Source organism: Salmo salar, chromosome ssa04 (genome assembly GCF_905237065.1).
Source record: "Salmo salar chromosome ssa04, Ssal_v3.1, whole genome shotgun sequence".
Classification (NCBI taxonomy): Eukaryota; Metazoa; Chordata; class Actinopteri; order Salmoniformes; family Salmonidae; genus Salmo; species Salmo salar.
In genome coordinates, this window is record NC_059445.1 from 34,080,872 (window position 1) to 34,108,216 (window position 27,345).

Genomic DNA, 27,345 nt, shown 5'->3' on the forward strand with positions numbered 1-27,345 from the left:
CTCTCTCCTGTCCTGTGCTGTCAGTGAGGTAATGTGGGTCATGGTGTATCTGTGGTCTAATTCCCAGAAAGAGTCGGGGCAGAGCAGCCCATAGAAATTGAATTGCTAAAATGGAAAAAGACCCTCAGACCACAACAATTTGACTGTACAGTCACAGCGCTGACTGAAATTGGCATATTGCACAAATGGGGGCGGTAGGTAGCCTAGTGGTTAGAGCGTTGGGCCAGTAACCGAAAGGTTGCTGGATCGAAATCCTGAGCTGACAAGGTAAAAAAAAATGCAGTTAACCCACTGTTTCCTGGTAGGCCGTCATTGTAAATTTGAGTTTGTTCTTAACTGACTTGCCTAGTTAAATAAAGGTTAAATAAATAAAAAAAACACTCCTCAAATATTTTCACCCCTCTCAGCGCAAGCAGGCTGATGTTAGACAGGTCAATTGCCGAAACTGGCTTAAGGGGTGGAAAATGCGTGTGGTAGTTTTTACATGCCGAAATTGCAAACTCACGTGCGTTTGACAGCCGAAAATAGAGCCAAGTCCGCTTACTCAACAGTTTTAACTAACTCAAAGATATCCAGTTTTCAGCAGAGCCATAGATAGATTGGTTTCCGTTGTAGATTTAGGTCATTATCAGAGGCCCATACCTTTGTACTGTATCTGTTCCTGGTTTACCCCGGCTTACCCTGGCTGTTTGACTGTTGTTGCCTTTGGAACTCCCTCTGTTTGTAGTTTAGGCTACTCACCACCAGGGGGCAACCAAGTACCATATCCTTGAACCTACAAATGTGGAGGAATTTTTAGAGTAGGATTAACTGGTGCTAGGAAGGTTATTAATTGAACCTGTTACTAGATATAGTGATGTCAGTTCAGCCTGCTCTCTTTGTGTCATGCTGTGGTAGACTGACTGCCGACATCTCCCTTTTAATCATATTTTATTATATTCACTTTGGGATTAACAGTTCCTTCTTCCAAGACTGGAATGAATTACACAAAATAACAAACGGGCAGTTACTTTTCTCACTGTTCCACTGAACATTTGGGAGCCTTGTTGCTGTTGTTAAACTGAATCCACTCTTATAGAAGTAGCAATCTGGAGTTATGAATGGGTTGTAAGGAATTTGACTTTAGGACCCCATGTGATGCAATCAAAATATGTCATATCCTGACAAAAAGGCTGAGTGTTCACGCTAAGCCATAAGGAATGTCTGAATGTTTGTAGATACTTAGATACTCAGAAAGTAGATGAAGTATATTATAGTTGGGCATTCACAAGCTTTTCTCTCTTCACTCTCTTGTGCATTTCCTCCCTGGTGGTTTCACAAACATGTTACACGGGTCAGTAGTGGGTGGGTGGCATGAGACATTTGTTATTTTGTTTCAGTCACAGTGTTGTTTACACACACACACACACACACACACACACACACACACACACACACCGTTAAGTACCCTGTTCTGACCCTCTGCTGAGGCTCATGTTGTGGACTTAACCTTAAGTAGACACAGCTTTGTATATGGCTCTAAATGCTGATTCTGACACCTCTTTTCACAAGAGTTGGCATTTCCAATATGGCTGTATTGATTTGAAATCCGTTTTCAGTCTGGGCAACAGTGGTCAAGAGTTCATATGATTCTAGCTGTTTGCCAAGAGTTTTGACGAAATAATGTACTGTAACACTGTCATAATGTCTACAAATGTACCTATACCGAGTTGTGCTTTGTAGGTGCAGTATGATTCAATTTGTTATATGCAGAGTGACAATACATAGCAGTACGTGTCTGTGAATACATTGCATGACTCCATCTACCTGTTTGCAGGTCATGGTGAGCTGTGGTGTCTGTCATCTCATGCCACTATTATCATTTAGCCTAGCTTCTCTGGCCTGAATGGTGTGGAGTAATGGGTGGCATGGGTGGCATGTCCTGCCAATGGTACTGCCAACCTGGCTGCTCTACAGGCAGACTAGAGGCCATATAGTATATGGTAGAAATGAAGTAGGACCTACATACACGATTACTTCACTAGATATCTTTAATCAGTCTAATAAATACACAACATGTTAATCCAAGTTTTCTACAGCGAGCTCAGCACCCCCTAACAAGTGATGTTTGTTTAACTATACAGACTATATGTACTGTGTGTGGTACACAGTGGAGTGGGGCAGAGTGGAGATACATGTGAGGGTAAATGACTGCAGCAGATGGTGCGGTCAGAGGTGAAAGGTCGGCTGAAGACACTGATGGGGGTCACAAAATGGGTAGCAGCAGGGGGTACTAAGGGAATGATGGCAGCATTGTCTGGGTGTGTGTGTGTGTGTGTGTGTGTGTGTGTGTGTGTGTGTGTGTGTGTGTGTGAGAGAGAGAGAGCTGTGTGTGTGTGTATGTGAGAGCTGTGTTTTTGCTTGTGTTACCTAATGTGTCTATATTGAGTATGTGCGTATCTGTATATTTGTACTGGAAGTAGGTGTATTGGTTTACACCTTTATTTGGTTGGTGTATATGTGAGTTAATATTAGTTAGGTTTAGCTTAGGGGCTCTCAACATATCTGTTTCCTAAGAGGTGGTCAAGCGGCTAGAAATGGTGCTTTATGGAAGTCTAAAATATTTGTATATTAGAAGAAGAAAGCTCTAGCCTGGGTGGGGCCAGAGAGAAAGTTTAACACTTTCCCTGTTCTATATCAAAATACAGACTTAGCCTATACAGTATGAGTCTGGCATGATGGCTAGAGGACCCCTGTAAAGGGACAGTTATGCTCATGCCTGCTCCGTCACTTCTGGTGTCTGGTTACAGTCAGCCAGCAGGAACAGCCGATGGCTCGGAGACAGCTGCCTGGACGGGACAATGTCACACAAGGACAATTTTAGAGGCAATCTGAGCTGTGTCATTGTGTGGTGTGCAGGCCTTCTTACCCCTTTGCTGTGTGTGTGTGTGTGTGTGTGTGTGTGTGTGTGTGTGTGTGTGTGTGTGTGTGTGTGTGTGTGTGTGTGTGTGTGTTGTGTGCGCACGCGTGCATGTGGATGTGTGTGTAGGAGCGACAGAGGTTGGAGACCATCCTTAGCCTGTGTGCGGAGTACACCAACTCTCCCCAGTGTCTGGGTGGTGAGACGGGGAGTACAACAGGGCACTTCCCTGGACCAGGGGAGGGGGGCGCTAGAGAGAGACCCTGTACAGAGACAGGTGGTGGGGCGACTCAGCGAGGAGGAGTGACTCAGAGGCAGAGAGAGAGTGACGAGGAGAACCAGAGAGAGGAGTCCAGCAGCACAGAGAGCACTCACCAGGAGGTGAGGAAAAAACACACACACACACGCACAAACAAACACACACACGCGACGAAGGCACTCACACACACAAGCACACATGCATGCTCAAGTAGACAAACACACGCACACACTCATTCTCGGACGGTGCAATTGCCGTACCATGTGGTAAGACAGCCTGACAGGATGCTCTCGACGGTGCATCGGTAGAAGTTTATGAGGGTCTTAGGGGCCAAGTAGAATTTCTTCAGCCTCCTGAAGTTGAAGAGGCGTTGTTACGTCTTCTTCACCACACTGTCGGTATGAAGGGACCATTTCAGGTCCTCAGTGATGTGCACGCCGATGGACTTGAAGCTTTTGACCCTCTCCACTACGGTCCTGTCGTTGTGGATCCCTTCACACCAACGTGCTCTCAGCACCTTCAACAAAATCAGCACCTTCATTTTGTTGAGGGAGAGGTCATATTCCTGGTACCACGCCGCCAGGACTCTTACCTCCTTCCTGTAGGCTGTCTTGTCGTAAGCAAACTTGATGATTGAGTTGAAGACGTGCGTGGCCACACAGTCATGGGTGAACAGGGAGTACAGGAGGGGGCTGAGCACACACCCGTGTGGGACCCCCATGTTGAGGATCAGTGTGGCAGAGGTGTTGTTGCCTAACTTCACCACCTGGGGTTGGCCCATCAAAGTCTAGGACCCAGTTGCACAGGAAGGGTTTCAGACCCAGGGCCCAAGGCTTGGTGATGAGCTTGGAGGGCACTATGGTGTTGAAGGGTGAGCTGTAGTCGATGAACAGCATTCTTACATAGGTAATCCTTCTTCCAGGTGGGATATTGCAGTGTGCAGTGCAATGGTGATTGTGTCATCTGTTTATCTGTTGGGGCGGTATGGAAATTGTAGTGGGTTTAGGGTGTCGGGTAAGGTGGAGGTGATATTATCCTTAACTAGCCTCTCAAAGCACTTTATGATGACATAAGTGACTGCTACGAGGCGATAGTCACTTAGCTGAGTTAACTTGGGTACAGGAACAATGGTGGACATTTTGAAGTAAGTGGGGACAACAGACTGGGATAGGGAGAGATTGAACATGTCTGTAAACAATCCAGCTGGCTGGTCGGCACATGCTCTAAGGGTGCGGCTTGGGATGCAGTCTTGTGAGGGGTTAACACACTTAAATGTCTTACTCACGTCGGCCATGGCGATCGGGAGCACACAGTCCTTGAGAGCGGCGTGGGCCTATGTCGGCGGCTCAGTGTTCTCTGAATGTTCTATTTTATTATGTAAGTACTCACATTGGTGCATGTGTGCTTTATCCAGCAGGAAGACTCAGGGTTAGGTGTGGGTGTGTCAGGGTTAGGATCAGGTGTGTCTGGGCGTCAGGAGCAGCAGTACCTGGAGGAGGAGAGGACCAGGGTTCTGTCCAGGGTGGATGAGCTGAAACACAGAGTCACAGAGCTGGAGCAGCAGCTACAGGAGTCCAGACAGGAGGTAGGTTAACAAACAGTAACCCTTGTCCATTTCCCGTAAGCACTGCACTACTCTCCAGTTGTAAGTGCACTGTTAAAATAAAGTGCTTTGTAACACTTAAACTAGTGGCAACTGAGCTGCCACCAACTTAGTCGAAACTAAATCTTAACTTTGTGGCAGGTAGCCTTGAGGTTCGAGCGTTGTGAGTCGGTAACTAAAAGGTTGCTGTGCCCTTTGAGCAAGGCGCTTAACCTTAATTGCTCCAGGGGCACTATACAATGGCAACCCTGGCCGTGACCCCACTCCCTGCGGGTGTCTCAGGGGGAGTTGGGATATGATAAACACTTTTCCATTACAAACTGTATATATATATTTAACCTTTATTTAATTAGACAAGTCACTTGTGTGTAACAGGAAAAATATAAGCACCCCCCAAATTATATTATTATAGGATAATAGCAACTTCTACCTGATACAGCCAGCTAAGGATGGACTTTAGAGTCTGGTTCCTCTCCAGGTTTCTTGCCGCTGTGCTTCTACTTGCTCTTTGGGAGTCTAGGCCGAGTTACTGTAAACTAAGCACTGTTGTCTTGTTTGCCTGTCTGTCCCTCCCAGGCGGAGATGGAGAGGGCTCTGCTACAGGGGGAGAGGCAGGCTGAGCAGGAGCAGGTCGAGACAGAGACAGAGATCATCTCTCAGCTCCAGTCTAAACTCAGCCAGCTGGACAGGGCCACCCAGAGGGAGAAAGACAAGGTAGGACCGTCTAGTAACAGACCACACAGCTACACAGCTACCTACATGTGCATGCGAGTGTGCATAGAACTTGTACTAGTAGTTCTACATCAAAGCTCTGTATCAATGATCAACCTTAATTTATATGGCCAAGCGTGTTGAGTACTGATAGCTACACACTTTTCAGCTTATTTTTTTCCTTTTGACTCAAAAAGATGCTTGAAGCCTTGCAACCTTAACTCCCGGCACCCTAATCCTCCTACCCGTCACTCACCTACTGCCTTTGACCTCTCTTTAAAGCTGCTTGGCTGCATGGCGTGGTTTTGAGACGTGTGTTTTGTTTCTTCCTGGGACTGTGTGTGTGTGTGTGTGTGTGTGTGTGTGTGTGTGTGTGTGTGTGTGTGTGTGTGTGTGTGTGTGTGTGTACGGTGTGTGTGTACGGTGTGTGTGTACGGTGTGTGTGTACGGTGTGTGTGTACGGTTTGTGTGTACGGTGTGTGTGTGTACGGTGTGTGTGTGTGTACGGTGTGTGTATGTGGTTTGTGTTCTAGGGGAGGGCTAATGTGTCTGCTGAGCGGCAGCTGCTGGAGAGACTTCATGAGGGATACAGAGAGCTGAAGAGCCAGGTTCATAACTGTCCTGAATCTCTGAGGGAACAGTTACAGGAGCAGCTACGGAGGGTCAGTGCTCTTCACCCCCCCTAGTCCACTAGAACTAGAAAAATTTAACTAGAACACTAGGAAATAGAACACTAGGAACTAGAACACTGGAACTAGAACACTGGAACTAGAACACTGGAACTAGAACACTGGAACTAGAACACTGGAACTAGAACACTAGGAAATAGAACACTAGAACACTGGAACTAGAACACTAGGAACTAGAAACACTGGAACTAGAAACACTGGAACTAGAAACACTGGAACTAGAACACTAGGAACTAGATCACTGGAACTAGATCACTGGAACTAGATCACTGGAACTAGAAACACTGGAACTAGATCACTGGAACTAGAACACTGGAACTAGATCACTGGAACTAGAACACTAGAGCTAGAAACACTGGAACTAGAACACTAGGAACTAGAACACTAGGAACTAGAACACTAGGAACTAGAACACTAGGAACTAGATCACTGGAACTAGATCACTGGAACTAGATCACTAGAGCTAGAAACACTGGAACTAGAACACTAGAGCTAGAAACACTGGAACTAGAACACTAGGAACTAGAACACTAGGAACTAGAACACTAGGAACTAGAACACTAGGAACTAGATCACTGGAACTAGATCACTGGAACTAGATCACTAGAGCTAGAAACACTGGAACTAGAAACACTGGAACTAGAACACTAGGAACTAGAACACTAGGAACTAGAACACTAGGAACTAGATCACTGGAACTAGATCACTAGAGCTAGAAACACTGGAACTAGAACACTAGAGCTAGAAACACTGGAACTAGAACACTAGAGCTAGAAACACTGGAACTAGAACACTAGGAACTAGAACACTAGGAACTAGAACACTGGGAACTAGATCACTGGAACTAGATCACTGGAACTAGATCACTAGAACTAGATCACTAGAGCTAGAACACTAGAGCTAGAAACACTAGGAACTAGAACACTAGGAACTAGAACATTAGGAACTAGAACTAGATCACTGGAACTAGATCACTGGAACTTGAACACTGGAACTTGAACACTAGAACTTGAACACTAGAAGTAGAACGCTAGAACTAGAAGACTAGGGGCTCTATTTTCGGCTGTGTCAAATGCACGTTAGATTGCAATTTCGGCATTTAAAAATTGGCGCACTGGCATTTTCCTGCCCTAATGCAAGGTTCGGCAATTTATCTGTCTAACATAAGCTCACTTGCACTGAGGTGGGAGGGGTGGCAATATTTGAGGTGTGTCCTTTGAGGTGTGTCCAAGCACAACAGTGTACATTTCATGCAGTGCTAATGGTAAGTTTTAAGGTCTTAACGGTTACGCAGTGTATTATGGCATGAATTTTGAGAGCTGAAGCGCAGCCTATCCAGCCATGACGCACATTGCCCATGGAAGGAGAGATGTACCTTTTGTGCTGGTGAATCTCGTATTTAGAAACATACATTTTATAATTTTTTCCCCCACCATTTTGTTTAATTTGATTAAAAACCAAGCCTACCCTTAATCAAAGCTGGTTTAGCAGCATCACATAGGTGCGTCTTTTTATCCTTGCCATTAGCCAAAAGTAGGTTATGAATAAAGGGGTTTTAAATGGTCTACTTAGAGTGCTTTGAAAAGTTTTTGCCCTCATTTTTCACAATTTACATACCTGCATTTGCTTGTTCAAGTAGGCTATCCATCCCCATTTAGGGCAGCAGGTAGCCTAGCGGTTAGAGCGTTGGGCCAGTAACAGAAAAGTTGGTAGTTGGAATCCCAGAGCCAACATTGTGGAAAATTTGTTGCGGTGCCCTTGAGCAAGCCACTTAACCCTTATTGTTCCAGGGCAGCCGTTGATAATGGCAGACGCTTGCCGTGACCCCATTCTCCAAGGGTATCTCAGGGAACGTGGGATACGCAAACAACACATTTCCAACTTACACATGCGTATACTGTACATACACACTTGTACATGTGTGAAATAGATCAAATGTAAGCACACACCAAATTATTGTTTTCAAAGAGTGCCCCTCGTCCGATTACCAAAGACACGCCACTATTCAGTCATCCTATAATGTTATATCAACGACAGTTTTCTGTGAAATCTGTCTTGCACATAGGCAAGGATACAACTGACAGGAGCCTAATATTTTGTATAGACGTGCGAATGAATGCATAAAGACATTAGGCCTACATGTGCACACAGTGCCATGGAATGAGAGAAGCGATTTATGATATCATGCTTCTGACCCTATCCTATTTAGAAATATTGTTGTTGGTTTTAAAAACAGATTGATTGTTTTTTGTTTCATTTCATTACCCTCTGCGAGTAAGGCTAGTTTCCTGAATTTCCACCTGGCTGACGTGCCCTGTAGCTCAGTTGGTAGAGCATGGTGTTTGCAATGCCAGGGTTGTGGGTTCGATTCCCACGGGGGGCCAACATAGAAAAAAATAAATTATGAAATTGTATGAAATGTATGCATTCACTACTGTAAGTCGCTCTGGATAAGAGCATCTGCTAAATAACTAAAATGTAAAACGTGCCCAAAGTAAACTGCCTGTTACTCAGGCCCAGAAGCTAGGATATGCATATAATTGGTAGAATTGGATAGAAAACACTCTGAAGTTTCTAAAACTGTTAAAATAATGTCTGCAAATATAACAAAACTGATATAGCAGGCGAAAACCCGAGGTAAATCGATCCAGATTTTTTTTTTGAGCTCACAATGACTTCCAATGCAATGCTATTGAAAGATCTAATTTCCACCTCCCAGCTTGCAGTTCCTATGGCTTCCACTAGATGTCAACAGTCTTTATACAAGGTTTTAGGCTTGTCTTTTTGCGCACATGAACGTGGACGCGCTCTTCGTTCTTTTCCTTCGTTATTGAACATAGTAATCTCCGTCTGGAATATTATCATTCATTTAGATATTAGACAACCTGAGGATTAATAAAAAACATTGTTTGACTCGTTTGGATGAACTTTGCTGGTAACTTTTTGGAATCCTTTGTGTGCATGTTGAAGGACTGGATTATTGAATTCAATGGCGCCAACTAAACAGCATTTTTGGGATATAAAGAAGGACTTTATCGAACAAAGCGACCATTCATTGTGTAGCTGGGACCCTTGGGATTGCAAAGAGAGGAAGATCTTCAAAAGTAAGGGATTTATTGTGCGCCAAATTCCCCCAAAAATATTAAAAAGGATTTAACTTTCATACATTCACAAGTGCAACACACCAAATTAAAGCTTAACTTCTCGATAATCTAGCCACCGTGTCAGATTTCAAAAAGGCTTTACGGCGAAAGCAAACCATGCAATCATCTTCGGACAGCGCCCAGCATACCAACACATGAAAATCAGATTTCAACCCGCCAGGCGCAACACAAAAGTCAGAAATAACGATTTAATTCATGCCTTACCTTTGAAGAACTTCTTCTGTTGGCACTCCAATATGTCCCATAAACATCAGAAATGGTCCTTTTGTTCGATTAATTCTGTCGTTATATCTCCAGAATGTCCATTTATTTGGCGCGTTTGATTCAGAAAAACACTGGTTCCAACTTGCCCAGCATGACTACAAAATATCTAATAAGTTACCTGTAAACACTGTTCAAACATTTGAAACAACTTTCCTAATACAACTTTAGGTATTTTTTTTACGTAAATAATCGATAAAATTTAACACGGGATAAACAGTGTTCAAAACCAGGTAAAAACAACGTGATGCGCGTGACCTGGAGCGCGCATCAAAACATTAGAGTGCACTAGGCTGGACCCTCGTTCTGAACTGTCGTACTTCTTAATTTCTCTAAAGAAAAACATCAACCAATTTCTAAAGACTGTTGACATCCAGTGGAAGCGATAGGAACTGCAAGCAAGTGCCTTATAAATCTAGATACACATAGAAATCCCATTGAAAACACTGTCACCTCAAAAAAGAAATCCTGGATGGTTTGTCCTCGGGGTTTCACCTGCCAAATAAGTTCTGTTATACTCACAGACATAATTTTAACAGTTTTAGAAACTTTAGAGTGTTTCCTATTCACATCTACCAATTATATGCATATCCTAGCTTCTGGGCCTGAGTAGCAGGCAGTTTACTTTGGGCACATTTTTCATCCGGATGTCAAAATACTGCCCCCTAGCCCAAAGAAGTTAAAAACCAAACTTATTAGAAAGATTCACTGTCTATGGGTTTATGGCTCGAATGCAATGCAATTTCATCTGCTATTTCTGGAGAAGAGCAAATATGATCTGTAAGATGGTTCCATGATGGCTATAAAACACTATATTTGCCTTTCTCTTTATCCAGTTGCCTTGTCTGTATTATACGCCCATGGGGAGCAGTTATGGTGCCTGTAACTGTATTTAGACATAGCCTATTTAAAACAAGTTGTTGTTGAATTTTTTTGAATTATAGACTGTCTTTTTAGGCTTTATCAATAGCCTAGTGAATTTAATCTTGCTTATTGAGTATGTTTGGCATGTCCAGACTGCAATGTACAGTAGACCTAGCCACTATATCAGTGCAAATTTCATAGCCTATGTTTAACAATGTATTTCCATATTGAAGCAATGCAATTGGAACAATGTGGACTGCAAGCATGTTCAACCTATTTTGCAAATATGGGCAGGCTATTTAACGAACTAGGCTATAACGGACTAACATTTGAATTGGAGTTGATGACAACGCAATACATAAAATACAGTAAATACACAACTTGAAGCAGCTACATATTTAGCCATGGAGCACGTTTTCATTGGCCGTTGAGGGGCCAAGCCTCGACACACCCACAACTTGTTTATTCATCAAAACCCAGCCCTTTCGTGCCACTGCCAGCTTCTACGCCCATAATTCCGGTTCTGAAAATATCTAAAATATTTCTGACAGCCCCCCGAACCTATAACACTACCTCCAGCGCTAAGATTTACCATTGCGATAGGTTTGTTAAAATAGAGCCCTAGAACAAGAACACTAGAACTTTAACACTAGAACTTGACCACTAGAATTACAATACTACAACTAGAAAACTGTAGAACACTAGAACTTGAATACTAGAACTAGCTGCCCCAAAACAGAACGGACTCCAGAGTCATAACAAACCATGGGCTACAATCAGACAGAAACACCTGAAGTACAGCAGATACAATCACAACACATCATACAGTCATACAATTTACATTACTGTCAGGACCCCTTACAAAACATCACCCATCCACAACAAATAGAGCTGGGTCTTTCCACAAAATGAGTCCATTTTTGGTAGTGTAACTTCATGAGAAGAAGGCGTTTTAATTCACATAATTTTAACATTCTGTCAGAAAGGGCATGTGTTCAACTTAATAAAAAAACTAGTTTTTGCGTCGACCCACTCAGTTTTCCACCACAAAACACCAGAAAATGGCCAAAAAGAGCAGAACCAGAACCACTATGATTTTACTATTAGATGTTTAATGTCTCTTTCGATTTTTTTAAATGAATATTTCACCATATTGAAACATTAATTCAATTCACGTAAGTTTTTTTTTATACCTTAAAATGAATCACTTATCACATAAATAATCATCTCCAGAAATGACTTTGTCAAAGCTACAAAATAAGTACTGCTTTACAATGATGATGAACACTTAACCTCAAAATGTTTAGTTTGTTAACAATTTCCTAGAAGTCACAGAGGGACATGCCAAAATGCTGAATCTTGGAACAAGTTTATAGAATTTTACATGTGGTCTATATTAAAGGGCACTTAATTTAATATAACAGGCTTTTACATGCAATATTGGTGCTCAATTGCTACTTAAAATATCAAAGGGACCCAAAAAGTACCTAGCGACTGCTTAAATGTATTTCCTTGGAAAAGAGCAAGCATATCAAAGCTGTGAATGAAATGACATTTGGACACTGGACTTCATTCAGGACTTTGGAAGTTTTATCGCTTTGCATGTGCTTGTATTAAAAAAAGAAAAAAAAGAAAAAGGAGCCTTGTGTGCCCTACTGTGCCCTTTCTGCTGTGTATGTTGCAATACCATATAAAAATGTACTTTACTAATGAAATAACTAGCTGCATGCTATAGGATTTTTAAAAATCCAAGAACATGTTTTCATGTTGTTATTACTTCTATTTGTCAGTGAATAAGACCTCCCAATTTTGAATTGGTGTGACCTGTCTGTGTGTCTTTCTTGCCTCTTGTCTATCCGTCTGTTTGTGTCTATGGCAAGATGCAAGATGGCACCGACAGACATGGCAGCTCTGCTTCTAGCTCCTAAGCAACTTTGCAGTATTTCGTTTTTTTGTGTGTAATTTCTTTTTGTTAGATACTGCACTGTTGGAGCTAAGAACACAAGCATTTCGCTACACCCGCAGTAACATCTACTAAATATATGTATGTGACCAATAAAATTAGATTTGATCTGTCTGTCTGTTGGTCCATCTGTCTGCCTATCTGTAGGAGGCAGAGGCGCTTGAGGTGGGGACCAAGCAGTTTGAGGACTTGGAGTTCCGTCAGCTGGAGAGAGAGAGCCGTCTGGAGGAAGAGAAGGAGACGCTCAGCAGACAGCTGCTCCTGGAAAGGGCCGAGTACCACCGCAGCGTGGCCAAGAGAAAGGTAGAACAGGACACACTGCTACACAGTAGTCTACACCATATTGGTCATTATGAACCCTTTTCACACTGCTGAGCTGAACTGTAATACGCTGGCCTGGTTAGTTGTTAGTCTCTACGGGATTGGTGTCCCTATACTGGGATAGTTGAGCTAATGTGATTAGCATGACACTGAAAGTAACAGCAAACTTTCCAGGACATAGACATGTCTTATATGGGCAGAACGCTTAAATTCCTGTTAATCTAACGGCACTGTCCAATTTCAGTGGCTATTACAGTGAAAAAAGACCATGCTATTGTTTGAGGAGAGGGCACAACAACAACAAACTTTTATCACGGAAACTGGTTTGATATATTCACCTCTGAAGGTAAATAATGTACTTATATTCAGTAATCTTGCTCTGATTTGTCATCCTGAGGGTCCCAGAGATAAAATGTAGCATAGTTTTGTTTGATAAAATCCATTTTTATATTAAAATGTAGGAACTGGGTTCTACAGTTTGAACCCCTGCTGTCTCTGGCTCCACACCCACCCCACCTGGCCATCTAGATGTGTGAAAGTTAGTGTTTAAGCTAATGATCCATCGTGTATGACATTCCTGGGAGTGTGTAAACTTACATTTTGTATTACCATATCATTTTTGTATGTTCTCTATAGTTATGTACTTGAAAATGTATCAATTGACCAATTCAGCACATTAGGCAGACATAATATTGTCCAGTATTGCAATGCTTCACTGGATCAATCTGAAACTGCACACACACTGCTGTCATCTATTGGCCAACATCTAAATTGCAGCTAAACAGCAATATTATATTATGGCATTTCTCTTGCATTTCAAATGTGATGGACAACATATATATAGAAAACGCATGTTTTTTTGTTTGTATTATCTATTATCTTTTACCAGATTTAATGTGTTATATTCTCCTACATTAATTTCACATTTCCACAAACTTCAAAGTGTTTCCTTTAAAATGGTACCAAGAATATGCATATCCTTGCATCAGGTCCTGAGCTACAGGCAGTTAGATTTGGGTATGTCATTTTAGGCAAAAATTGAAAAAAAGGGTACGATCCTTAAGAGGTTTTTAAGCATCCACCACAGTTGCTAATACCGTACTGAAAAGGACAATGTGAAAATAAAATATCAGAACATGTTCAGTATGGTTCGGGTTGGGACAATAGTGTGAGAGCTATAACAGTCATACCATCATGGATCAGTATGGAATTAAAAAAACCTTGGAGCTTGCATTGTAAGATGGGATGTAAAGCGAAGTGCCCCTTGTTCTTTAGGAGAAGATGGCTACTCTGGAGGTGCAGGCCAACCAGTTAGGGGTGCAGGCAGCTCAGGACTGTGAGAGGATGGCTAAAGACAGGACCCTGGCCCTACAGCTGCTTCATAAAGAGAAGGACAGGCTGTCTACTCTGGAGAAGAGATACCACACTCTGACAGGAGGACGGAGCTTCCCCAAGCCCTGTAGCACCATGAAAGAGGTGAGAAGGAGGAACACAATCAATTGAATTCATCTTGATTTATCCAGGATAGTATTTAAATTATTTAATTATTTGTTTCTTAGGCTTAAAAATCTTGATACTTTTTTGTTTGTTATTGTTTTAGAATCATTTGAAAAGGGGAGGTGCCTTACAAGCCTCAGTTTGTTTTTACCTCTTTGGCACATGCTCTTTTTGTTTGCCTTTAAAACTCTCTTTATATTGATTTTTGCATTTTTTGTGTGCAAATAAATAAACACATAAATAAATAAATAAATAAATAAATAAAGTCCACTCAGCAGCAACTGTCACTGTTTCCTAGAGAGCCATCTATAAAGAGAGTTTCCTAGAGAGCCATCTATAAAAATAAAAAAAACCTATAAGCCTGACAACTAACAAGTGAGGCCGCAGTACCTCAGAGATGCAGAGGACTCTTGATACTGTAAATTGTCCTTTTGCTGACAACACTGAGCTGGCCTCTCTTACTGAGAGGAGATCAGCTATGTTTGTCAAGCTGGACTCTAGTCGAAATGATATAGGTGAAGGCTTTTGTACTGCTGTGGTGCTGTAATGAATAGAGGATACTCATTAGGGTTAGTATGTGTTGTTTACAGTGTATTTACAATAGTAGGGTAACAGGTTTAACTATAGACTTTTGAGTACACGTTTGACTGAAAACTTTTACTGAAAACAGGAAGTACCAGTGCTGCATATCAGCGAACCTGATCTGCTACAGGTAGAGGGGGAGGTTGTCCCTCCTCCACATCCTCCCTGCCCTCCTCCTGCCTCCTTCTCTTCTTCCTCCTCATACGCCCCCTCCCCTGACATCTGTCCCACCAGGCCACAGGAGGTAAACACTCTGACGCATGTGGACTGACTAAACTACCCACAATCCCCCTTCCTCTGGGGACGTATCCTACCTGGCTTGCTCTGCATTTGTGTTGTGTCCACTAAGAGAAATGGACATGAGAGGAATATTTTACCTTTATTTAACTAGGCAAGTCAGTTAAGAACAAATTCTTATTTTCAATGACGGCCTAGGAACAGTGGGTTAACTGCCTTGTTCAGGGGCAGAACAACAGATTTTTACCTTGTCGGCTTAGGGATTCGATCTTGCAACCTTTCGGTTACTAGTCCAATGCTCTAACCACTAGGCTACCTACCGCCCCAATATGTGTTTTTGAGAAGCTTGAAAAATAATCCCTTGTTTGTATTAGTCTGTGGCCTGTGCCTGAATGTTTCAGCATCTACGTTTGTATTGTTTGTGTTGGGGTTGTCTCAATTTGTGACATTGGATCCAGTGTGTTTGGACCAAGTGTCTGTCTGTTTTTTGTGGCTTGGTTGGCTTACATTTACCCTTTGTGATGAGTACCAGTACTGTAGTTTGAGGTGAGTTATTGTTTGTGTGATAATGATCATATACCAAATATATTTTAGGAACTTAATGCATGTGTGTGGGAATCTGTGTCTCGGAATCTGTGTGTGTGTGTGTGTGTGTGTGTGTGTGTGTGTGTGTGTGTGTGTGTGTGTGTGTGTGTGTGTGTGTGTGTGTGTGTGTGTGTGTGTGTGTGTGTGTGTGTGTGTGTGTGTGTGTGTGTGTTTAACTATCCTTGTGGGCAGCAGAAGTCCTCACAAGGATAGTAAAACAAGGACAATTTGGGGTGGACATTTTGCCAGGTCCACAAGGAAAAATGCAATTTTAGGTTTTGGGATTAGGGTTAGGGTTACAATTAGGGTTAGAATTAAGGTTAGGGTTAGGGATTACAGTTTGGGTTATGGTTAGATTAAAGGTTAAGGTTAGATTCAGGGTTATGGGTTAGGGAAATAGGATTTTGGGGGGAATAAATTATTTGGTCCCCACAAGGATAGCAATACAAAAGTGTGTGTGTGTGTGGGGGGGGGGGGGGTGGTGTTGTATGTACGAAAAAGTACAAACATGTGTGCACTCCCTACTGTGAGTCGCTCTGGATAAGAGCGTCTGGTAAATAACTAAAATGTTAAAAAAAAAATGTAGGGGTATTTTGTCTTTAGGTATACAATCTATCCCTTATTTCAACTTGTGTTGTGGGTGTTGGTGTTGATGCAGGAGTACCTCAGGCTCGCTGATGTCTATAAGATGTATGGGAGCGGTGGTCCTCTCCCGACCTACTCTACCTCCACTGCTCCTCACTGCCTCTCTCTCACTGTTGCTCCAGCAGCTCTGCCCGGCGAGGTAGAATATACCACCTACTTTCTATTATTCCTTCTGTTTCGGTTGGCTTTCTTGGACATATACCCTTGGTTAACATTCTTACCTCTCTCTGCTCTCTCCCAATATCTACAACCTTTGCCTTGTGTGTGTGTTTGGATGTGTGTGTGCGTCCGTGCGCATTTGTGTGTTGATTATCTTTTGTAAAGGAATACGTCACAGTTAGTCAGTTAAGCCAGATGTTGGGGATGCAGAAACTTGGCCCCTCCCCCGCACTTTCTATCCAGTCATTCCAGCTTGCGCTCGCTGACCCTGCCTTCTCCTGCCACTCAACTCCATGTGACACCTCCCCCACTATCTCTGTTGAGGTGTGTGCCTCCCTCCTGGCTTTAAACCCCTCTTACCTTTCAGACTGTCACACGTAGACCACGTTTATACGGTTTATGGAGATATGGAATAAAATGTATTGTGGATAAAGTTATCTTGAGCATTTGTATAGATAAACTGAACTTTCTCCCTTTTCATATAGTGTGGTTAGAATTTAGTTTTTGGTGAATGGACCAACCTTTCTGCGCATAGAATGTTCTGAAATTACTTTATTCATTGTGAATAATTTTATGACTATGTTATGAATGGTGCCTATTACTGTCTGGGTAAAAGAAAGTATTCGACATCAGCTTTATATTACTCCTATCAAGGAATTTCCATTCTATTACTTCTTATTTTTCCCGCCTCCTACCTCTTTTATGCTTCTCATCCTGTCTCTGTTGCTCTCCTTCTTTGCTCTCCTCTGCCTGGACTCTCTGCACCACCACCCCCCTCAGAGCCAGCCTGAGTGGATTAGACCTCACAACCCGGCCCTTAACTTAGAGCGCTGGTACCAGGACATAATGTCAGCAGGGGAGCCCCACCACCAGTCATGCCCTCCCCCTCTCCCTGCTAAGTCTCACTCCTCACGCAGACCTAGCCAGGTAAACCTCTCGCCTCTCTTTGCTTTAATCTACTACGCTCTTCTATTTGTTCTATTCTTAATTTCAATTCCTGATATTATGTTTGGCATTTTGATCAGGGTTGGGTTGCTGGCCAGTGGTGGTGATTGTTGACATCAGTCATCTTGGTCTACGGTTGTGTCATGGAGACCTCTTCTGGTCACCTGTCTGACTGACTTGTTTGACTCCTCTGGTCTTGTCTTCAGGTGTACCGGTCAAAACCAGATGGTGATGTAGGTCAGACAGCATCACGCTCTAGTAGTGTCAACGGTACTGCCAGCCCTCCACAGGCCAATGGGGTTACACTGGGCCGAAGCACACCAACCAAGGTAAGGGACTCTCTAATACATCCTCTATCTATAGATCATGGTGGTAGGAACTATTTTATTCTACTCTATGCTCTTCCCTTCTCTTTTATTCTATTCTATTCCATATTCTATTCTGCTATTCTCTATTATATTCTACATGTATACGTAATACCTCTTCATAACTCCCAACTCTCTCTGTCCCCTCCCAGGGTCTCCAGCTGGTGTCCAGAGAGCTGTCAGCATCAGGCCCTCCAGACATGGTGATGGACACCAGGAGACAGCTGTCACTGCAGAGCAAAGGTAACAGAGCCCCTCCCCTCCCTTTCCCCTGTCTGGTTCCATCTAAACTCAGCAAAAAAAGAAACGTCCCCTTTTCAGGACCCTGTCTTTTAAAGATAATTTGTAAAAATCCAAATAACTTCACAGATCTCCATTGTAAAGGGTTTAAACACTGTTTTCCCATGCTTGTTCAATGAACCATAAACAATGAATGAACATGCACCTGTGGAACGGTCGTTAAGACACTAACAGCTTACAGATGGTAGGCAATTAAGGTCACAGTTGTGAAAACTTAGGACACTAGAGAGGCCTTTCTACTGACTTTGAAAAACACCAAAAGAAAGATGCACAGGGTCCCTGCTCATCTGCGTGAACGTGCCTTAGGCATGCTGCAAGGAGGCATGAGGACTGCAGATGTGGCCAGGCCAATAAATTGCAATGTCCGTACTGTGAGACACCTAAGACAGCGCTACAGGGAGACAGGATGGACAGCTGATCATCCTCGTAGTGGTAGACCACGTGTAACAACACCTGCACAGGATCGGTACATCTGAACATCACACCTGCGGGACAGGCAGCAACAATCGGGGAGAAGACCCTTGGTCAGGGAGGTGACCAAGAACCTGATGATCAGTCTGACAGAGCTCCAGAGTTCCTCTGTGGAGATGATTGTCCTTCTGGAAGGTTCTCCCATCTCTGCAGCACTCCACCAATCAGGCCTTTATGGTAGAGTGGCCAGACGGAAGCCACTCCTCTGTAAAAGGCACATTTTGCTTTGTCATTATGTGGTATTGTGTGTTGATTGATGAGGAAAAACAACAATTTAATCAATTTTAGAATAAGGCTGTAACGTACGAAAATTTAGAAAAAGTCAAGGGGTCTAAATACATTCTGAATGCACTGTATATCATTGAGCGTTAGCATTCTAGCTAACTGCTGCATCCAATGCCCTGTAGATAGATGTAAATATTTCCTCTGCTAAATATTTGTCTATGAGTATTTCATGCTTTCTCAGCTGATGCTGCGGTTAATATGTCCTTTACAGATAGTTGTTTCAGAGTTGCCCAGTTGTTTGGCCTATTGCATGTGTAGGTGCTCTTGACAATGTTCCAGACTTTTCCTTAGTTAAAATAAAGCAAAGTAATAGCTTAATGCAAATGTGAAAAAGAAGCAGATTTTTTATTGTACTCCATATGATGACTCGACACAATACATGACTCAACACAATACACGTCAGTTACCACAGCAAGTGAAATCACTGCAACACATAAAGAGCTGCAGTCAGTTTCAGAATGGGTGGCTAGAAATAAGTTAGTCTTAAATATAAAAACACCTGAAAATCATTGTATTTGGGACAAATAATTCACTAAACCCTAAACCTCAACTAAATCTTGTAATTAATAATGTGGACATTTTGCAAGTTGAGGAGATTAAACTGCTTGGAGTAACCCTGGATTTTAAATTGTCATGGTCAAAACATATTGATGCAGTAGTAGCTAAGATGGGGAGAAGTTTGTCCATAATAAAGGACTGCTCTGCCTTCTTAACAACACTATCAACAAGGCAGGTCCTACAGGCCGTAGTTTTGTCGCACCTGGACTACTGTCCAGTCATGTGGTCAGGTGCCACAAAGAGGGATTTAGGAAAATTACAATTGTCAATCTCACCTGGCTCAAAGTAGAGGAGAGATTGACTTCATCACTACTTGTATCTGTGAGAAGTATTGACATGTTGAATGCACCAAGCTGTCTGTTTAAACCACTAGCACACCGCTCAGACACCCATGCATACCCTACAAGACATGCCACCAAAGGTCTATTCACAGTCACCAAGTCCAGAACAGACTATGGGAGGTGCACAGTACTACATAGAGCCAAGACTACATGGAACACTATTCCACATCAGGTAACTGATGCAAGCAGTAGAATCAGATTTTAAAAAACAAGTCAAAATATACCTTATGGAACAATGGGGACTGTGTGACACACACACAGTCACAGACACACGCATGCACACACGATAACGTATGCATTATACAAACACATCCACATGGATTTTGTGTTGTAGATTTGTGGTAATCGAGTAGTGGCCTGAGTGCAAACAATGTGTTGTGAAATCTGTTGTGAAATGTAATGTTTTTACTAGTATATATTATTTAATTTTTTTAATTATTATTTTATGTACACTGCCGTTCAAAAGTTTGGGTTCACTTAGAAATGTCCTTGTTTTTGAAAGAAAAGCATTTTTTTGGTCCATTAAAATAACATCAAATTGATCAGAAATACAGTGTAGACATTGTTAATGTTGTAAATGACTATTGTAGCTGGAAATGGCTGATTTGTTATGGAATATCTACATAGGCGTACATAGGCCCATTATCAGCAACCATCACTCCTGTGTTTCAATGGCACGTTGTGTTAGCTAATCCAAGTTTATCATTTTAAAAGGCTAATTGATCATTAGAAAACCCTTTTGGAATTATGTTAGCAGAGCTGAAAACTGTTGTTCTGATTAAAGAAGCAATAAAACTGTCCTTCTTTAGACTAGTTGAGTATCTGGAGCATCAGCATTTGTGGGTTTGATTGCAGGCTCAAAATGGCCAGAAATAAAGAACTTTCTTCTGAAACTCATCAGTCTATTCTAGTTCTGAGAAATGAAGGCTATTCCATGTGAGAAATTGCCAAGAAACTGAAGCTCTTGTACAATACTGTGTACTACTCCCTTCACAGAACAGCGCAAACTGTCTCTAACCAGAATAGAAAGAGGAGTGGGAGGCCCCGGTGCACAACTGAGAGTCGAGGACAAGTACATTAGAGTCTAGTTTGAGAAACAGAGTCCTCAACTGGCAGCTTCATTAAATAGAACCCGCAAAACACCAGTCTCAACGTCAACAGTGAAGAGGCGACTCCGGGATGCTGGTCTTCTAGGCAGAGTTGCAAAGAAGACTGGACAATAAAAATTAAATAATAAGATGGGCAAAAGAACACAGACACTGGACAGAGGAACTCTGCCTAGAAGGCCAGCATCCTAGCCTCTTCACTGTTGATGTTTTTACAAATATCCTGGCCTCTGTCAGGTCTAAACAACGGCCTGCTATGACATCTCAGTACCACTGGGTGGCGCTTGCGCTGCAGTCATTAGTTAACCATTTCACTGTCCTGTTTTCACCTCCTCCCACAGGCCCTCCTCCCATGGTCCACCACTCCATCCTGCACCACCAGACATCCCCCTCTGGGGACCCGCAGTACGACACCCTCAGCCTGGAGAGCTCTGACAGCGTCGAGACCTCCGTCTCCACCGGCAACAACTCTGCCTGTTCTCCAGAAAGGTGAGAGACGAGAAGGGGAGAGACGGGGATACCACGGCAACTCAGTCTGTTTCCATGGGAACACTCAAATCTGCCCTCTCTGTGTCCCTGACGATGAGGGGTCACTGTGTTCACTTTTGTTCCCTTGACAACATGTTTTGTTACACGTCTGTTCCCTTGACAACAAGTTTCACTCTAGCTTGTTGCTATGCCAACCCACTCAAGCGGTAGGCGAGGAGAACCTCACCTGTTTGAGTTGTTTATGGAGTTCCCCCGGGGAAGATACTACAGTAGAAACTGTTTCATATATAACTGAGGCAGATATAATAGCAGTTCCATAGTGTTGTACAAAATCGTCTTGAATGTTATCCACAGAGGAGTGCTACTCTGGTAACTGGCTCTGCTTTGGAGCTTTGTTGTTTGTAGACTGTTGGATTTGGAGTTATGTTTTTATTTACTTTTCATTCCCAGTGCAGTACTGTAGTAAACATCTAATTTGAGATTCCCCCCCCTGTGTAGTAGTAACATAACATCTCTCTCTCTCCATGTAGTGGCAGTGGGCTTGAGGCCCTGAGGATCGAGGAGATGGAAAAGATGTTGAAGGAGGCTCAGCAGGAGAAAGCCAGGCTGGTGGAGAGCAGAGTGAGTACAAACAACATGTCTCCCACCAACACCAATGGAGCATATAACCTACAGATAATTATGGCAAATGGAGATTCCTTCTACTACAGTGCAACTGAATTTTAGTTGTCTCTACACCCTTATCTCTTCTATGTGTCTCACTCTCAATCATTAACCCTTATTTCCCCTGACCCTACCAATCACCTTGTTATTCTTTACGTCCTGCACTCTACTAACATGTCTATACTTCCTCTCTCTCATCTCTATTCCTCCACTCTCCCTTCCTCCATCCTTCTCTCCATCTGTTCTCCTCTCTTTTCCTCCTGCCCGTCCCCAGGAGAGGGAGGTGCAGGCACGGAGGCAGATGTTGGAGGAGGAGCGGAGGAGGCGCGAGGAGGCCGAGAGGAGGCTGCAGGACGAGACGACCCACAGGCAGAGACTGGTGGAGGAGGAGGTGAAGATGAGAGAGAAGCACTTCTCTCAGGTTAGTGTAACAACGCAGCAGGAGAGGAGGACAGGATGGAGGGAGGGAGGATGGAGAAAGAGGGGGGGTGGAGAGAAGGAAAGACAAGAAATGGGGAGTGAGGGTGGGAAGATCAAACGGTGAGTGAATAGAGAAAACAAAAAGAGAGGGAGGGGAATGGAGAGTTTGAAGGAAGAAGAGAGAGAGACAGAGGGAGAGAGCGCAAGAGAGAGAGAGAGGGTTCACGCTAAAGTATGATATATATCACGAGTGCTTTTATTTCAGTTGATTGGGTTTCATTGTCTATATTTTCTGCCATGAACAATGAAACTAAACAAACATCCTCTGGGATGATAAAGGTGCACCTGGCGTGCCTAGTTAAGTAATACTTATATTATCATACATATTAAGTCTCCCCACTACACTGCTGCCTCAGCTTGTGCAGTATATGGATGGAACTGTCATTCACGCGGTAATAGTCATAAAAATAGAATTACTAAAAGGGACATAGCCGAGCCTCAGACCACTACAGTTGAAATAGAATACTCATGGGCACACTCAACATGGCCGTCGGTCCACCCATCACAAACCATTTATTTCAACGGGATATCCATACTAGTCATTCTATTTTTATGGGGGGGGGTGGATAAAGGAAACAGACAATTGTAAGTGTCTCTATGATAATAAAGTAATGTTCTTCACCTCCCTCTCTGTCCTCTTCCCAGGCCCGCCCCATGACACGCTACCTACCCATCAGGAAGGAGGAGTTTGACTTGCGTTCGCACGTGGAGTCATCGGGTCACAACTTAGACACCTGTCCCTACGTCATACTCTCAGAGAAGATGTGCAAGGGACACCTGGTCAAGATGGGCGGCAAGATCAAGTCATGGAAGAAACGCTGGTTTGTCTTCGACCGCCTCAAGAGGAACTTCTCCTACTATGCTGGTGAGGAAGGAAGCCATTCCTTAATTAGTAATCACAACATTTATTTCTATGAACCACATAGGAAAGAGGCAATGGCCTAACCACTCTATTAGTGGGTTAATGACAGATTTCTGTTATGTAGCCCCGAAGATAAGATTTGGCACCCTATTCCCTATGGTGTGGTTTGCCCACTTCTGCCCTGTTCTCCAAATCTCCACTCCTCTCTCTCTTTCTCCCTCTCTCGGATCACTTCCGCCTAGCCTTTTCACCCCCTCACTCCTGACGATGATGATGGTGATGAAATAAGCTGCAATACTTTGTGGTGCTGTGCGTTTCTAAGGGAGGCAAAGAGGCTAGGCTAGCTCCTGGCTGGCTTGGTCGTGACTAACAAAACCAAACTCACAACATCTTCAAAAACATTTATCTCATTACTAAGCAGATTTGGCTAATCAAAAAAGGAAAGATGGTGAAAGAGAAAAAGTGGGATGGGTTTCAAAGGATTTGCTTTTTAATTGTCGGCTATTGGTCTGCTTTCTTTGTTTTCCATGTACACTAAAGCGCCTCGCTGGCTGAATAAGGATATATATATATATATATATATATATATATACACACACACAGTACCAGTCAAAAGTTTGGACAGACCTACTAATTCAAGGGTTTTTCTTAATTTTTTACTATTTTCTACATTGTAGAATAGTAGTGAAGGCATCAAAACTATGAAATAACACACATGGAATCATGTATTAACCAAAAATGTTTTAAACAAATATATACAGTTTATATTTGAGATTCTTCAAAGTAGCCACCCTTTGCCTTGAGGACAGCTTTGCACACTTTTAGAATGATCTCAACCAGCTTCATGAGGTGTGCCTTGAAGTTAATTTGTGTAATTTCTTTCCTTCTTAATGCATTTGAGCCAATCAGGTGTGTTGTGACAAGGTAGGGGTGGTACACAGAAGATAGCCCTATTTGGTAAAAGACCAAGTCCATATTGTGGCAAGAACAGCTCAAATAAGCAAACAGTTCATCATTACTATAAGACATGAAGGTCAGTTAATCCTGAAAATTTCAAGACCTTTGAAAGTTTCTTCAAGTGCAGTCGCAAAAACCATCAACCGCTATGAAGAAACTGGATCTCATGAGGACCGCCACAGGAAAGGACGACCCACAGTTACCTCTGCTGCAGAGGATAAGTTCATTAGAGTTACCAGCCTCAGAAATTGCAGCCCAAATAAATGCTTCACAGAGTTCAAGTAACAGACACATCTCAACATCAACTGTTCAGAGGAGACTGCGTGAATCAGGCCTTCATGGTCGAATTGCTGCAAAGTAACCACTACTAAAGGGCACCAATAAGAAGAAGAGACTTGCTTTGGCCAAGAAACACGAGCAATGGACATTAGACCGGTGGAAATCTGTCCTTTTGGTCTGATGAGTCCAAATTTTAGATTTTTGGTTCCAACCGCTGTGTCTTAGTGAGATGCAGAGTAGGTGAACGGATGATCTCCACATATGTGGTTCCGACCAGGAAGCATGGAGGAGGAGGTGTGATGGTGTGGGGTGCTTTGCTGGTAACACTGTCTGTGATTTATTTAGAATTCAAGGCACACTTAACCAGCATGGCTACCACAGCATTCTGCAGCTATACGCCATCCCATCTTGTTTGCGCTTAGTGGGACTATCATTTATTTTTCAACAGCACAATGACCCCACACACCTCCAGGCTGTGTAGGGGCTATTTGACCAAGAAGGAGAGTGTGTTGATAGGACCTCTCTTTTTAAAATGTGTATTGAAATCTAAGCTGCATCTAAGCTGCATCAAATGACCTGGCCTCCACAATCACCTGGCCTCAACCCAATTGAGATGGTTTGGGATGAGTTGGACCGCAGAGTGAAGGAAACGCAGCCAACAAGTGCTCAGCATATGTGGGAACTCCTTCAAGAATGTTGGAAAAACATTCCAGGTGAAGCTGGATGAGAGAATGCCAAGAGTGTACAAAGCTGTCATCAAGGCAAAGGGTGGCTACTTTGATTATATTAAATTATATTTTTATTTGTTTAACACTTTTTTGGTTACTACATGATTCCATATATGTTATTTCATAGTTTTGATGTCTTCACTATTTTTCTACAATGAGGAAAATAGTCAAAATAAAGAGTAGGTGTGTCTAAACTTTTGACTGGTACTGTATATAAAATCCTTATTTTGCCTGACAGGAGGGAGAATTAATTATTAACTCCAATATCAGTTTGGCTCTGTTAAACTCAGTTAACTTAATTAAGGGCATTTTTAGACAGTCCCACATGCATCCTAAGACTTATTTTAAGTATATTTATTAATTAATTTGCAGTTTATATTTTGGACTGCACTTGACCATTTAAGTATGTAGGAAAATCAAAAACAGAACATTTAGAAATTCTTGTTGAATTCCAATTCAGTTCAATACAGTACAATGAAAAATAGGGTAGATTCACAAAGTAGACGCACTACAATATCTTCATTTCACGATTTCTCATGTATGTTTTTTCCTTGAAGCAGCAAGAAAGCTTGACACACTTAAATTCAGTGTTATTTTGTCCGAGTTCATTCTGAAACCGAAAGGCCTGTTATTGCGTCAGTATAAGACTATAAAATACTGTGATTTTCCTTTCTCTCCTCTCAGACAACTTAAAACACTATTTTTTTTCTCTAATTCTCTCAGATAAGCATGAGTCCAAGCTGAAAGGACTGATCTACTTTCAGGCTATAGAGGAAGTGTACTACGATCACCTGCGCAGTGCCACTAAGGTACAGAACCCTTCATTCTATCCGCTACAGCTCAATACTCAGTATATTGTCATTACGTTCTTCAGTCATCTTTCTGAGATAGTTCTGAATTTATTTTGAATGTATTTGCTGTGATCACTTTTTTACTAGTTAATGTACAGATTTTGTTTTGTTTTATTCCAATATTAATATTTTGTTTGAAATTGATTATAAATACATTAAAGGTAATTAGCAAGAATGTAACATTTTTGCAAAGAATGCTCTTACTAGATGTTATTTATTGGCGATATATGTGAATTTTCAAATCACAGAACAGTGTGTGTAAGAGCTCTCGGCAAAGAGAGAGCTGCAGTAATTAACTTATTTGTCAACAAAATGTATTAATATTCAAAGACAAGTTACCAATTATATTCTTAGTAATTTTGTGATAATTAACACACTGTCAAATAAAGTTGAATTGATGGTGCAATTTATTTTTACAGAGTGACTGTGAGTGCTCACAATGTACTCTTTTCCACAAAGTATTTTTCACCTTGATAATACTTTATTTTATTTCCCCTCACCCTCTCCTTCTCTCTCTCTCCAGAGCCCCAACCCGTCGCTGACCTTCTGTGTGAAGACTCACGATCGGCTCTACTTTATGGTGGCCCCATCTCCAGAGGCCATGAGGATCTGGATGGACGTCATAGTAACCGGGGCAGAGGGATACACACAGTTCATGACCTAAGGGACTGAGCTCTCAGGGTGACAGACCTTACAACAGGGTTGTGTTTGTTAGGGCATGTAATGGAAAAAAACATTTTTAAACCATTTGCAACAAAAATGTTAGTTTATTTTTGGACAAGTCCAAGTAGTTCCTCTATGTTTCAGTCCTTCTTCTTCCGTTTGGTGCCTAATGAATATGACCCAGGAGAGAGAGAGAGACCATGGGCTTGCTGCTCCCAGATTTCTGTCTGCATCACTGCACTCCACTACTGCTGTTCTTTGAGTCCTTGTTAATTTTACCTTTATTTAACAATGCAAGTCAGTTAAGAACAAATTCTTATTTTCAATGACGGCCTAGGAACAGTGGGTTAACTGTCTTGTTCAAGGGCAGAACGACAGATTTTTACCTTGTCAGCTCGGGGATTTCATCTTGCAACCTTTCGGTTACTAGTCCAACGCTCTAACCACTAGGCCTACCTGCCACCCCTGTACCTTTCAGACGTATAGATCTCTGTAACTCACATGGATAGGACTCACATGGATATGATGGGAAGTTATTCAATATACAGGTAACTGCATAAAAT

The 27,345-nt window shown here is 42.4% G+C and overlaps 1 protein-coding gene across 12 annotated transcripts in view; it reads left to right on the plus strand.

Annotated features, from left to right (window-relative positions):
• phldb1a (pleckstrin homology-like domain, family B, member 1a) overlaps window positions 1-26,906 on the plus strand; it is a 67,620-nt gene extending 40,714 nt beyond the window's left edge. For 6 of the 12 annotated variants that reach the window (XM_045716823.1, XM_014195797.2, XM_045716824.1 and 3 more), the window contains 18 exons: window positions 3,029-3,280; window positions 4,573-4,743; window positions 5,338-5,475; window positions 6,006-6,134; window positions 12,561-12,716; window positions 14,010-14,210; window positions 14,902-15,057; window positions 16,294-16,419; window positions 16,605-16,763; window positions 17,220-17,366; window positions 17,591-17,713; window positions 17,902-17,992; window positions 21,152-21,299; window positions 21,830-21,920; window positions 22,237-22,383; window positions 23,088-23,307; window positions 25,992-26,077; window positions 26,643-26,906. In XM_045716823.1, coding sequence (XP_045572779.1) covers window positions 3,029-3,280; window positions 4,573-4,743; window positions 5,338-5,475; window positions 6,006-6,134; window positions 12,561-12,716; window positions 14,010-14,210; window positions 14,902-15,057; window positions 16,294-16,419; window positions 16,605-16,763; window positions 17,220-17,366; window positions 17,591-17,713; window positions 17,902-17,992; window positions 21,152-21,299; window positions 21,830-21,920; window positions 22,237-22,383; window positions 23,088-23,307; window positions 25,992-26,077; window positions 26,643-26,783 — 2,682 coding nt within the window. In that variant the 3' untranslated portion in view covers window positions 26,784-26,906. The remainder of the gene's footprint in view (window positions 1-3,028; window positions 3,281-4,572; window positions 4,744-5,337; window positions 5,476-6,005; window positions 6,135-12,560; window positions 12,717-14,009; window positions 14,211-14,901; window positions 15,058-16,293; window positions 16,420-16,604; window positions 16,764-17,219; window positions 17,367-17,590; window positions 17,714-17,901; window positions 17,993-21,151; window positions 21,300-21,829; window positions 21,921-22,236; window positions 22,384-23,087; window positions 23,308-25,991; window positions 26,078-26,642) is intronic. The other 6 variants (XM_045716827.1, XM_045716826.1, XM_045716828.1 and 3 more) reach the window with 6 other exon arrangements.
• Window positions 26,907-27,345: the final 439 nt, after the last annotated feature.